Here is a 13326-nt window from a genome sequence, read left to right as displayed (position 1 = left end):
TCAAACCAAAAACCAAGTATTTAAAACTTAATGATTCAGATAATTGATCTACATTTGAAAATCCTTAATTTTATGCTAAGTTCCCATGTATTTTCACTCCTGTGCAGCAATGCTGGTATAATAGCACCACATCAGGGCTGGTTCTGGTCCCCGAGCTGCACAATAGGAAGCATAATAATCATCACTGTTGCTTATGGCAGGTCGAGGCACCATCTGCTGACCTCTATGAAGAACTGCAAGAAAGCAAAAAAGTCAAAGGAGGAAAAAAAAAAAAAAAGACAACTGGAGGCTTTGAGTAGAAAGATAAAGTAGACTTTATTTAATGGTGAAACCTAAATAAGATCTGTGATTACAAAACAGGCTCCCCATGTAGTTTCTTTCAATGTCACAGAGGCTGGAATGCTGTACTGACAGAAAAGGCATCAGAAAGACTTGACCTAAAATATAAAGCTTGAAAACTACGAGCTTCAGAGAGAGTCGAGAGAAAGAAACCCTCTCACGAGTCGTTCCTACAATCCAATGGCAGTTACAATAGTTTAATGAAGACGTTCAGCAGTTGTCAACATCAGAAACTGGAGCATAAAAGCAATCGTGACTTCATGAAGTCTGTAGAAAAGAGACAGTGAAGAGGCATAGATGGTAAAAGAAAGGGTTTCCTTTGTTGCACTACGTCATAAAGGGCCTCATTTGGTTAGGACATAAAAATACATGGTAGCACGAAAGCCTTCTGTGCATCAAATGTCTAAGACGCTTGGAAGTCTTTGCACTGACTACACTTTTCTCAGACCACTGAAATGTTACGCTGTACATTAAATCAGAAACCAAGTGGCATTTTCCCTTTAAGTAGCCTCCAAGCTAACATACACATATACACCCACGCGACAAATATACACTCAAGCACATCCTGCATCCCCATCATGAGCCAGCTGCAAAAAAAAAAGGGAAACATCCAAAAATATTCGGGTTATCAATACACTGGAAAAATATAGCACTGTAGGTCTCTCTCTTTTCATTTTTAAAGGAATAGTTTAGCAGCTTGGGAAATATCAGAGTAAGAGGTGAAGATTGGTTTGAATAAGCAGCCTGAAGCTAATAAAGTTCACCCACCAGCTTCTCCAACTCTAACACCGCAGGCGTCTGCATGGATTAAACAAACCACATCTCTTTTTAATTTTTAAGCTTTGGAGGTGCTGTTTGGGTGGATTTTATTTCTCAGGGTAGAGCCAGGCCAGCTGCTTCACATTCACCACATATATTCAACCTCTTCCCCTCGCCTTAAAAAAAAAGAAACAATGCTGAACTCCTCCTTTAAAACTCCAGTTATTAAGAAAAATATTTCCTTTGTTGAAAAGCTCTTTCTCAATACTTTAGTGTAAATGATTTTATAAACACAGCTCTGCATTTTTCAAATCGGCATCACCCAGATGAATACAATTTTACCAACACCTGAAACACAAAAATAAGTGTTTAGTCTTATTGTTCATTAAATTCATCGTCTCAGGCAGAGTCATTTACAGAGCGCTCACTCTATATCTGGGATTAATATCTCTATCCATTTTGGCCATCTTTAAAAAAGGAAGTGGCTGTGTTCTTTAGCTTTCCTGTATCTTAATGCACACCAAATGTTTACTTTTTGGGTCTGGTCCCAAACACCCCCCCACCCCACCCCACAAAACAAAAAATAATAATTTTTGCCGTTCTCTTAAGTGTTGGCAGCGATGAGGAAAAAGCACATTAAAAATAGACATCTTTAAATAGCTGTTCAGCTCTTCTAAGTGCAGCACAAATCGGAAACATTGAATTCAAGTCATCGTTATCTCCTCCCCCGTCTCCGCGTATCATACAACGAATATACCGGAAAGAAACATTTTCAGTTAAGAAACTAAATGTGAAAGGATAAATCTTTGATCAGACAAATAAACAGTATACTGCAGCCACACTGTAACATCCAAAAATAGTCTGAAGTTGAAATATAGATTTTTTTTTTTCTTGCCAAAGAAATGCTGGCGTTCACTCTAAGTAGATTTCATATACTGCTGAGGTGTGATTTGTGTTTTTACGTCTCTGTTGATCCTACCCCGGCAGTCCTGAACGCAGCATCAAACCGTTACAGAGTAAAACACTGACGTCCGGTGTCATTTGGCACATGGGGTGCTCTCGCTGACAGCTGCGGTGGCGTCGGGGTCTTTGTCGTCTGCGGTGACGGCAGCGGCGCTCCTTTCCTGGTCCTCGTGGTTACTGTTACTATTATTGTTGTTGTTGTTGTTTTGGACACTCGGAAGCCCGTGGCTGTTGTTCTGGACCAGCGGCATGTCACCGAGCTTCAGCTCCTCCAGCTTCTTCCACAGCTCTTCTCTCTCCTGCTCCTTCTTCTTTTCCCTGTGAAATCACAGTATTTAAAAACAAAAACTAAGCAAAACACCAGACACCAGTGTTGATATCGCCAAACCAATCATTTTCATCACAGTTTTAATCAAAACAACCTATTTTTCCCTAACGAAATAAAAACTAATGCACGAGGACAAAAAAATATGATGAAATTCATAAAAACAAGATGTTCTGGAGAGATGACATCCAATCTGAACTAATTAAGCTGTGTAGTAAGATCAGATGCACACATTTGATCTGACCCTGGGGAATCAGGAGAGGGCTTTGGCTAACAACGTGACAAAACGTGAACACCTGGGAGGAAGTGAAGAGACATAAGGACACATTTCACATCTGATGTCAAGGAAAATAACAGACTAAACTGTGTGTAGCAACGTTCACTGGTAAAAACAAGGTTTTACATTTTATACTTTAGTCAGTTATTATATGTAGTTGACAAAAACTAAAAGAGCATAAATGTCCAAATTATAATTATGATTAAAACTAAATGTCTTGATCCTCTAAATTCGCATTCATTATTACAAGCAGAAATATTGTCAGCCATGCTGGATATAATACTCGTTTTCTTCCTTTTCCTCCACTCTGCTTCTGGTTGCTAAACATTAAATGAATTTGCATGAGGAGGCGTGAGTTTTACTTTGACCTGCCGACACTCGTCTTCTGCTCCCATTCATTAAAACGCCTTCTGCTGTGTCGGCTGTGCATGAAGTGATCTGTTCACGCATGAATGTTTGGCAGTGACTAAACGACAGGTGAATGTTGTGCAATTAATGAATAATCCTGTGGTGGGAAGAACACAGAACTTGGGTGTAACGATAAATGCATAAAACAAACCAAAATGACCATTTCTTCACTATTAAACATTAAAAAAAGAGATGAGATCAGCAAAAACATTCTAAATGATTTCTGAAGTTATGTGTCAGAGGCTGCACAGCATTACTTTAACACTTCAGAGACATTTTTCCTTTAGATAACAGAAACACGACAGGAAAACGAGTGTTTGAGTCACTCACCGTTGCCGGTCTGCTTTATATGAGGACGTCAACTCATCGAAAAGTGTGCAGTTCATCTCCATCAGCGTCTTCAGCACATTGTAGACTAGAGCTACGATTGTCCTGCAACACAACAGAGACTGTCATCAGCAACACAGCTGTGAAATGTGCATGAGTGGATGTCATATTTCGCTGTAACTGTGCAGAAAATCTATTTGCTGGTGAATCATTCCCAAACCATCCAACACTCTAGTTTTCACACACATTTCTCCATCTCCTAGTGACTTTACATTTTTGTTAGAAACTTCTGTAGTTTTTGTGATGCTCAGACCTTGTTTTAATAAATAACTGGATTACACACACCCTAAAGTTTTGTGTGTGCGTGTCAACAAGTCTCTAAGTGCCAAATGGCAATTGACAACCTGAATCGAGAAGTGCGAGTGCAGCTAATCATAAACAGGAAGGCAAATCAGCTGAATGAATTAGCCATATTAGCTTTAGCTTCACCGCTTTTACAGTGAAAACAGTACAAAGCGATGCAGAAACACGTGTGAGCTACATCCTACTCGTAAATGTGTGTGACAGGTGACTGTTGGCTTCAGGAAAGCTTGAACAATATTCATTGTTTTAAGCTTTCCAAGTTAACCACTCATGATCAAAATCCCTGTAAGCGGGTTATAAGAGCATGCACTGTTCTCAGAGAGGTTTGTAATACTTTGACCTCCAAGATCTATGCTAAATGATGTGTGAGACGTGCCAGACATGATGGTGTCTTTTTGTCTCGCCTGCCATGTGTACATGTCAACACATTCTTAAGAAAAGCTCACGAGAGCAGCCTTAACACAGACACAGCAACAGGTTTCAGTGCACATTTTCATAGATGTGGTTGAAAGCGGTCCTTTGACTTTTATTCATTACATAACAATTGTTTCTAGCGCGCGGCGATCACGGTACATACGGATTCCAGTGTTCTTTGGAGATTCTGTACAGGCTGCCAAACATGATGGGAAGGATCTTGTCGATGTTCTCTTCGATGAGGCTGAGGATGTACTCGTTATTCCAGAAGTAGAGCGCCCGCTCTGCTACCTGCAAACACAGAGAAAGAAGAAAAACTCCAGTTTAAACAATGAAAGCTGACTGGAATTTGGGAGTGTTATGATAATGATGCTCAGAAAGTAGGGGACCAAAGCCCTTTCAGACATGTGCCTCTTGCATAAATCCAGCTTTACATGGGTAATTTCTATGTAGCAGTCATGATAACACGAGAAAAGCTGTTGGTTTATAAGACACTTCAGGCTAAACAGAATTCAGTTTTCTTATTTCATTAAGGGTTTTACACCACTTTTACATGTGCACTGCAGCCTATAGGTTGAATCAAAGAACGTAAATGCTCAACACAATTTTATCAGACATTCGATTCATTCATTCAGCAGCAAGGTCTACGCACGGTCTTTGTGAGACAATTAAAGAGAACAGTCTGGTGATTTTCATAGCTTTCAAGTGGCCATTGAGTGTCCTGCTTCCTGCCCTGACTAAACTAAACAGAGCCACAGTTCTCAAAGGAAGCGTTTGTGTGGCTTGTGATAAGTAAAGCATTAACTAATGTACTAGCGGTTCATGTTACACTACAGAAACACAGAACAGACCATCTGAGCATTTCCCTTCAATATTTAACTCCTGTTCTTGCCAACATAATGATCTAAGCCTTCCATTACTGAACAACCACAGCTGGGTTCACAGAATTAACCCGCAGAATTAAAATCACCCTGAAACATCCCTTAGTTACGCTGCTATTGGCTTCGGTTTCCAGGGGATGCAACTACTTTCTGGTATTATAACTAGCTTGTGTTCTTTTGCTCTGTGTTCCTCTTTTCACTTTCCCCTCATTCACCAGCCAGTTAAAAGATATTGCTGCCCATAACCCAGTCGGGTGATACAGGAAGTCTTTTCGTGTTAAAGGTTTTTTCTCCCCACGGTCACTGGGCTGATCATAGGGGGCTACCTGATTGTTGGGGTTTTCCCTTGTAGTGTCTTTAGCTTTCAATAAAAAGAGCTATGAGACAATTGCTGCAGTAAACTGGTGCTACAGAAATAAAACTGAATTAACTGAAATATTAAGAGCATCTAACTAATGATTAATAAACTATAAATCAGCAAAATACAAAATTACCAACACAAACCACCACTACCATCAAAAAATATATTACAAATATTAAAAATGTCTGATGCACTTTTTCTTTAATGTGCTGGCCCTCAACCCTGAAACAGCACTTCCTGTAGTAAGAACATGTTGGGCACAGATGACCACCTTCTGTACTTCTTATGAGCAACACCACCTTTCGTGTGTGAAAAACAGCTTTAAAGATAAACTTTTATACTGCAATATTTTTAAAAGCATACCTGAAAATGTGGATTGGTCACACATTTGGAGATCTGCTTGAATAGTGGCTCCTGGATCTTTTTGAACTGCGTTGGTTCGATGACATCCAGAATCTCTTCAATTTCGCCAAGAAACATCACCTAATTGGACAGGAGGTGCAGAATATTGAAATGTGGCTGGCAGCATACAGATTTTTAACCGTGTTGTCTATTTGTAGACATGCAGACTACCTCTTTCTGGCTGCAGGTTTTAGGCCAAAACTTCAGCAGACCACGGATCACCTTTGAAAAAGAAACAGAATATTCCTTGAGTTTTTCTCTCTCGTGTCAATTTGAGTGGGTAGCTTTTAGCATCCACAACACATTTCTCTGCAGTGTAGACAAATATAGTGCCTAGTCTTTGTGCTTTCAGTGGGAGAAATGATTAAAGAAAAGAAAGAAGAAAAAAAAAGTACCGGCTCGGTAAGCGTAGGATCCTTCTCCAAGAACTGCACCACGCAGTAGGCAAGCTGAGGAGCACAGATAAAAATAAACACAAACAAACCCAAAAATTGCATCAGACAAAGCGGGCATCACACCATTTGAAAATAATATAATTATTTTAATGAATCCCCACTGTGTTGAACAAAGCAGTGAATTCTTAAATAAGTATTTTAATTTCCCAGCCACTAGAAGGTGCTGCAGTACAGAGATTACACCATCGCCTTGCTTAATCCTCCTGAGACAAGCAGCTGCATAATTCAGCTATAAACAGTCTAACAGTTTCTGTGCAATGACACAAATCAAAACCCCCAATAATGTTTCCAGGATATGGTGAAGAGTTTCCTCTACCTGTGCATGAAAAAGAGCCAATCCTTTAGCTGTGTGTAACGGGATGAGCACCTTCATCAGAAACTGCTTGTGCTCGGCTTTCAGAGGCAACGCAAACCCGTTGATGATACTGCAAACAGAGAAACAGCAGGACAACGTTAGATTGCACACAAAACAGCAGCATGAACTGTGAGAATAGAGCAGAGCATGGCTTTAAAAAGGCCTGAAGAGCCTTTTACCTCAACATTAACAAGTAAAACTAACTCGCAGGTTATTGTAACTACACAAGATAGTGATGCGTTTTCTTGTCACTGGTTGGCTGTATTGCACAAACCAATGAGGATTAAAACCCATTGAGACGTCCAAGTGGGCTCAAAAGTTATGACCAGGTCAAATTAATCTCATTCACTACCAACTGAGGGTGTCTGAGTGCCATGACTGCATGGTCAGTATTAACCACGGCCATATTGAGCAGGAAAATATGTGAGCACACCATCACATCATCGTTTTACTAATGTGAGGCCACAACCACACCTTTGCAGTGTGGGAGTCAACCAATAGGATCACTCCCTCCATGATCACCACCTTCTATCAGGTAATATGCAACATACAATATTTCAAGATCATTTAGCATTTCATGATTATTTCTATGGTTTGTTATGCACAATTAATCAACACGGAGAAAGCGATGTTAACGACTTTGCTAAAATTGTTGAATCAACACATCAGGATCAAGGATTTGGTGGAATTTTAAGTGGTGTCCATGCAGGTTATGTTGTATGTGACATTGATCTTGAGCACAATTTTGATGAAAACCCTTTAGCTGATCACTGTAAGTGTGACTAAACTATGACCAATGGTAGTGGTTATTATGAATTGGGGATCATTTTATGGGTTTAACATCTTATATAACAAAGAAGTTACAATTTCATTCAATTCATAGATCAATAAACATGTCTGATGATCAGCTTTAGTGTACAGTTACTGTGTAACTTTACATCACACAACATTTTGTCACTCACCTTCCCAGGATCTCTAACAGTTCAGCAACTCCATTGAAGTGTTCGGTTTCATATATGAACCTGGAACAGCAGCAAACACATTGACGATTGAAATTATCAAACACGTCACAACTGTGAAAGCAGAGCACCCTGATCAGAACAATTGATTAGCACCGCTCCCAACGCTGCGCTCCTTTCAAATGCTATCACTCTGATTTGGGATCCAAGTTGGGTAAGTACCATTACACTGATATTTCATGATTCCTAATCAAGAATACAAACAAAATTATACCATCATAGCCTTTATAATTAGCTAATTTATGATTGGAGCCTAAAAATAAACCCACAGAAAACAGGCATCGCCTGCATACTTGCGGCCAAAAGGAAAAAGCTAAATAAGTCTAATCTATGTAGGCAATGAATAATTATCTGGAAAAATCAAACATATTTGGCTTCACACTGGGAGGCTCTTATGTAAGTAAATGATCCATGCATCATTTAGCTCGTCTGTTTGGTAACACATTTCCATCTAGCTGTGCAGACCCGGTATGTACAGACAGAGCCTGACAACTGTGGCACTATTTTTATCCTCTACGGCAGATGGTCAAAGTGGGTGCACCCGTTTTGCCACCTTGCCTGTTGGAAATGACATCAAGTGTCCCCTGTTTCAATCATCTGAAGCTCATTGTCACGCAGCAACAGGAGCAGTAAGGACACAACACACTGCTGCCAGGAGTAAGTGACACCTCCAACTGAACCGTTTTACTTCTCCTGGTGTTTAAGGCCTGGAGTGAATCTGAGTGAAGACTTTAGCTCGCTTTGTGCAAGAGGTGGTCAACTGAACAGACCAGAAACACTAAAACTGAAAAGAACTGACTGAATACAGTGCTCATCAGTTTTTCAAAAATCTAGCAAAAAACTTGCTCAAAACTAAAAATTGTTACTTTTTTTTTTTTAATATATCCAAATTTGAGCTGACACACTGGACTTCTCTAAGAAGTTAGTCAAACATAACATTCAGCCAATAAAAAGAATGTGCATGTTCAGGAATTAATTGCTGCAATTTGGTATCTTAATTTAAAAAAAAAAAATTTGCTTTACTATTTTTCTGCTTTTAAAACTAAATAAGTAAATAAATAAAACAGCTAATTTAAAAATTCATGGACAAAAACAATTATATTTTATCATTAAAAATATAATTTTGATTAAAGAGCTTGTGCATACAGGTAAATTAACCATTACACAACATGATTTTGGTATTTAGAAAATGTTTAATTTAGGGTAGCTGTTGTTTGGTTCTAATAAATTTGTTGTATACCGCTGTAATACTTTGTCAGAAGAATATTTAGTTGATTGTATTGGGGACAGCTTATTCTGTGCGATATAAACCTTAAACCTCTGGTGCAGACGTGGAGAGCTGGAGTAAAGATGGTCAAGTCATTCCTGTTGCACTTCTTTGAAGTCTGCTTAAAGCCTGGGGGTGTTTGTATTGGTTTTGTGCCTCTTCTTGTTTTGTTTAGTCAGAAATAAATGAAGATGATCTGATGACCCAATACTACACAAGTAAAGAAACATAATAATTCTTATTCTTGAAACTGTAGAGAAAAATATCAGATCTAAATACGTTGTTTAAATCAGATAACAAAAAAACCCAAACCCCAAAAACAAAATGAAAACAAACTTTAAAGGTTTTGTGTCTTTAAGAGAATCTGCTAAATGTAAAAAACAAACAAACAAAAAACCCACAATAATCTTGACATTTATTCATTAAAAAAAAAAAAAATCTCATTAAATGTGAAAGATTTTAGTCTGTTTAGTGACAACCAAAAAATGTAAGTGCTTTTTGGGTTTTTCCATAGGGGTTTACAGTGCAGCTGCTTTCCTGGCCCAACTCACTACAGATCAAATTGGGCTACATGTACCCAGTGAAGTGCTATAAAACACCTGTTCAAATGTATCCAGCTGTTAAACTTTATCCTTTCTTCTTTTTCTTCTCACTCTAAATTGTAAATATTTAAATTGTAAATATAACAAAAATTATCGTAAAAAGACAGTACATAATAAGTTATAGATGTTCTTAGGTCTATTTTATATGCCCTTAATTTGCATTATATCCCAAAAGACTTTTTGATACCTTAACTAAATTTAGTGACTGGCTTATCGGGTTGAAACAAAAGCTTAGTCCCCCGAGAAAGTTCTTGTGTAAGACTACATACTTCACGGGAAGCTACTGCCTGTTGGTTTCTGTCCCAGAAGGCCAAGCCTCTAGTCTAACTCAGAGCAACTGGCTAATGACAGGTAAAAACAAATACAGGGAACAGGTGTTTGGATCTAGAGACATTCTGATTACAGGGATTTTCCCAGCTCAAAATGGGCCTCTAGGAGGTGACTACACACATGACTGACCGATGTGCATATATTTAAGATAACTTATTTCTGATCATTAAAACCAACCTTTTGTATGCATGTGGTTACTGCTTAATTGGCGTGTTTTTTGGTGATTTTCTGCCACATGTTCTTTAAAACCACATATAAGAAAAACAATATGAACTAAGACACGTTTTCTACCTGCTGTTAACTCACCGCAAGAAAATGTTGTTAATCTGCTTCCTGATGAAGGCCCGCAATCCCAGGAACTTTCCATAAATTCGATGCAGGATGGTCTTTAGAAAGTCCCGCTCCCTTGGGTCCTCACTGTCAAACAGCTCCAGCAACTTTAAAGAGAAAGAGAAACACTTGAACACTTAGCACGGTATTATTAGGCCTTCTGAAGGTCGGTTGGTGGTCGTCACTGGTTGGACACAAAAGCGTTTATTTTTAAATGCTGTGACGTGCTCCTCTGATTAATAATCGTCACGGTAAGATATAATCAGTCATCTTTTGAGTTTAGTTCATGACGCATTTCATCTCACTATGATACTACTATATGACTCATTCAATACACTGCCTCTGGTGTGCAGTGTGGCTCAATTTTGTATTTCGTAAATATGTAATGCTTTCTTCTTAATACTGAAATGTTGTGAAGATCACACACTGTGATAGCAGTTCTGTGTACAGCTTATTTTTGGAGATTTAAAAAATAAAATATTAAAAAAATGCAAAGCTTGCGTTTTGGATAGTTTTATAACAGCATCCCCACCCCCCCGGAGAACCGAGTTAGGGGCGTGGCCACACAGATCAAAAGCTGTCCTGATATAGCTGGAGCCCCCCCGTCATTAAACTGGACTTCTTCATTCTGTGTGTGCGCGTGTTTTGTTGAGTGAAGTTCCTAGTTCTAGTATGTTACTTAACATTAACTAGCAGAGCTATGTGTGTGCTTGTGCATTGCACCCATACAGATTATTAGTGCTGGACAGTATTTTTAGATGCCAGGGAGCTGTTTATTTCCGTGTATCATTTTTGCCCTACTGAGGAAAGTGAGCTGGGTAATTGTTTCGTTCTTGCTCATCTTAATTTTTGCATCATATGACAAGCTGGAAGTAAGAAAGGTGTTCAGTTAATAAAGGATCCTTCTGGATACACTCCACAGTACTCCTGATGACCAAAAATAGTGCATGCTTAACTGCATTCAGCAGCACATCGCTACTCAAGGTGGCTACCCACTCATCCAAAGATGTTCACATCTGGTGAAAGAAATCCAACGCTGTCATAGTCAGAATTCTAAAAATCATATGATGCCGTAGTGGCTATCAACTGACATACTGCTTATGATTCGGTAATCAATTTGCTATTTCTCTATGTTGTCTGGTGCCGAGCAGTTACTCCTCACAAAAAAGGGTCAGTTTACAGTCAAACTGCTCACAGAGTAAAGCAGCAGACCCACTCTGTGTAAAGAAAGGGGGAGGTGTATATTCAGGTTATAATTCTTCATGGCTTTCATCACATCAAGTGACTGTTTCACACTGCCACATTGTCTCTTGACACATCTTATTATTAAAAACAGATTAAAGTGACTTACATTCACTGAGCCAGCTGTCACCTTAAATTATGCAAACATATATACATAAGAGACAACACAGGAGGTGCTTAACCAGCTACCAACATCTTCTCTAACAAGCACAGAGCATGTGAGTGTATTCTCTATCATTTAAACAGATTTGAGAGCCCTGGTGTAAAGCAGCCACTTGCATTAACATGCGATGACTCATTATTACAATACTGTTGAAGGGAGCCAAGCCGATGCCACAGAGTTCAAATGGAGTGTTTTCAGGCTCTGATCAGCTTCGGGACATGGCACTCATCTTCCACTAGCATGTCATCAGCACCTCGGTGACAGAGCTGACATCTATTTTTAACTATATCCAGAAAAAGGGTTTCACATGTTGTTCTTCTGCACGGTGCTGATTCACATTCATTCAGCTCAGAACCAAAAATCTGGCTGTTAAACGGCACAACCACTTTCTCTATGCTGCAAATGAGCAGCTAGCTATTAGGCTTTCCTCTGGTTCATTAGAGCACATCCTGGTCATTCCCATATTTCCCAGTTCGTTTCAAACTGTATAGATCACAATTAAACATGAGATACAACAGACAAACTATGGATCATGAAATGTTTGTTTGGTTTAATTTACTTTGAGTTATTTTGAAATGAAAGCAGCTGGTCAGACCACTTCAGCAGGATGCTGAGAAAACAGGAGGTCTAAAATTCTGAGACTCAGAAATCTTCAATATACTATCACAGTGCCTTCACCAGCTGGTTAATGTACTTAATGCAAGATATTCAACTAATGGATACATTTACACATTATATAGTTTATATTTTGTGTGACATTAAGAATAGTCAAAGTCAAAATTTCGAGAAAAAAAGTCAAAAAGTGGAGATTAAATTTGTCGTTTTTGAGACTAACTATTACTGATTGATTTTTGCTTTTGGGCCATGCATTGTGCTTTACGTGGGGTGGCTGCTAAAGTGGGGTAACCTCCTCTGCAGCCACACCCCAGCAGTGTTTGGGGGACAATCGGACCAACGGCACATCTAGCTTTCCCCTAATATGTACAGACTCAGTTGTTTCTGAAGTCATTTCTCTTTTCTGTTGTTCAGGATTTATCCGCTCCGAGTCCAATTTCAACAGCTTTACAGTTTCACATTACCTAGCAAAACAATGCAGACACAGCACCCATGCATAACTGCAAACATGACTCACTACGGTGAGGAATGAGTGGAGTACAAATTTATAAAATATACATAAATCGCAGAAAACCGACACACTTAATCCAAAGTAGCTATCCAAACTATCTGCAGGATGTTGTGCTGATTTCTTTAAAGCAGGACTGCTTCATAGCACCTGCTAGAGTAACATCATTTCTCCATCAAAGTGATGAAGTACCTCAATTTGTCAGGAGTCATTTTCAAAGGTTATCCACCAACACTTTCTAATGTTTACTTTGTGATAAATGTATGTTATGAAAAAATGTTAACTTATGTAACTGTAACTAAATATTTTATTTATAAGCCAAAACCAAAACAGTGATTAGTCGTTTCCATGAAAATACCCCGAGGGGGTTGGAGCAGCAGCAGGGCTGAAACGATAACTTGATTGACAGAAAATGAATCGCTCTGATCTCTCAGCTGAACTTTATTACACCAGATCGACTATCAGTGATGACAAAATGTTATGTGGATGTGAACATTGGAGGTTTTTTTAATGAAATGAAAGCATGCTATTCAGACATATTGTTTGTGCCTTAGGTAATATAAATATTTAACAATGACAGGGTGACACTAGATAAAGTCATCGGGAGTATTTTTTCACAAA

The 13326-nt window shown here is 38.8% G+C and overlaps 1 protein-coding gene across 1 annotated transcript in view; it reads right to left on the bottom strand.

Annotated features, from left to right (window-relative positions):
• Positions 1-295: 295 nt before the first annotated feature.
• ppp2r5a (protein phosphatase 2, regulatory subunit B', alpha isoform) overlaps positions 296-13326 on the bottom strand; it is a 58269-nt gene continuing 45238 nt past the window's right edge. The window contains exons 5-13 of the mRNA XM_005731085.2: positions 10154-10284; positions 7592-7651; positions 6591-6699; positions 6215-6268; positions 5991-6041; positions 5781-5900; positions 4339-4466; positions 3402-3503; positions 296-2379 (exon numbers count right to left, since the gene is read on the bottom strand). Of these exons, the coding sequence (XP_005731142.1) occupies positions 2136-2379; positions 3402-3503; positions 4339-4466; positions 5781-5900; positions 5991-6041; positions 6215-6268; positions 6591-6699; positions 7592-7651; positions 10154-10284 (999 nt within the window). The 3' untranslated portion in view covers positions 296-2135. The remainder of the gene's footprint in view (positions 2380-3401; positions 3504-4338; positions 4467-5780; positions 5901-5990; positions 6042-6214; positions 6269-6590; positions 6700-7591; positions 7652-10153; positions 10285-13326) is intronic.

Source organism: Pundamilia nyererei, unplaced genomic scaffold (genome assembly GCF_000239375.1).
Source record: "Pundamilia nyererei isolate P.nyererei 1_Seehausen unplaced genomic scaffold, PunNye1.0 scaffold00041, whole genome shotgun sequence".
NCBI lineage: Eukaryota > Metazoa > Chordata > Actinopteri > Cichliformes > Cichlidae > Pundamilia > Pundamilia nyererei.
This window is presented reverse-complemented; position numbering and strand designations above follow the sequence as displayed.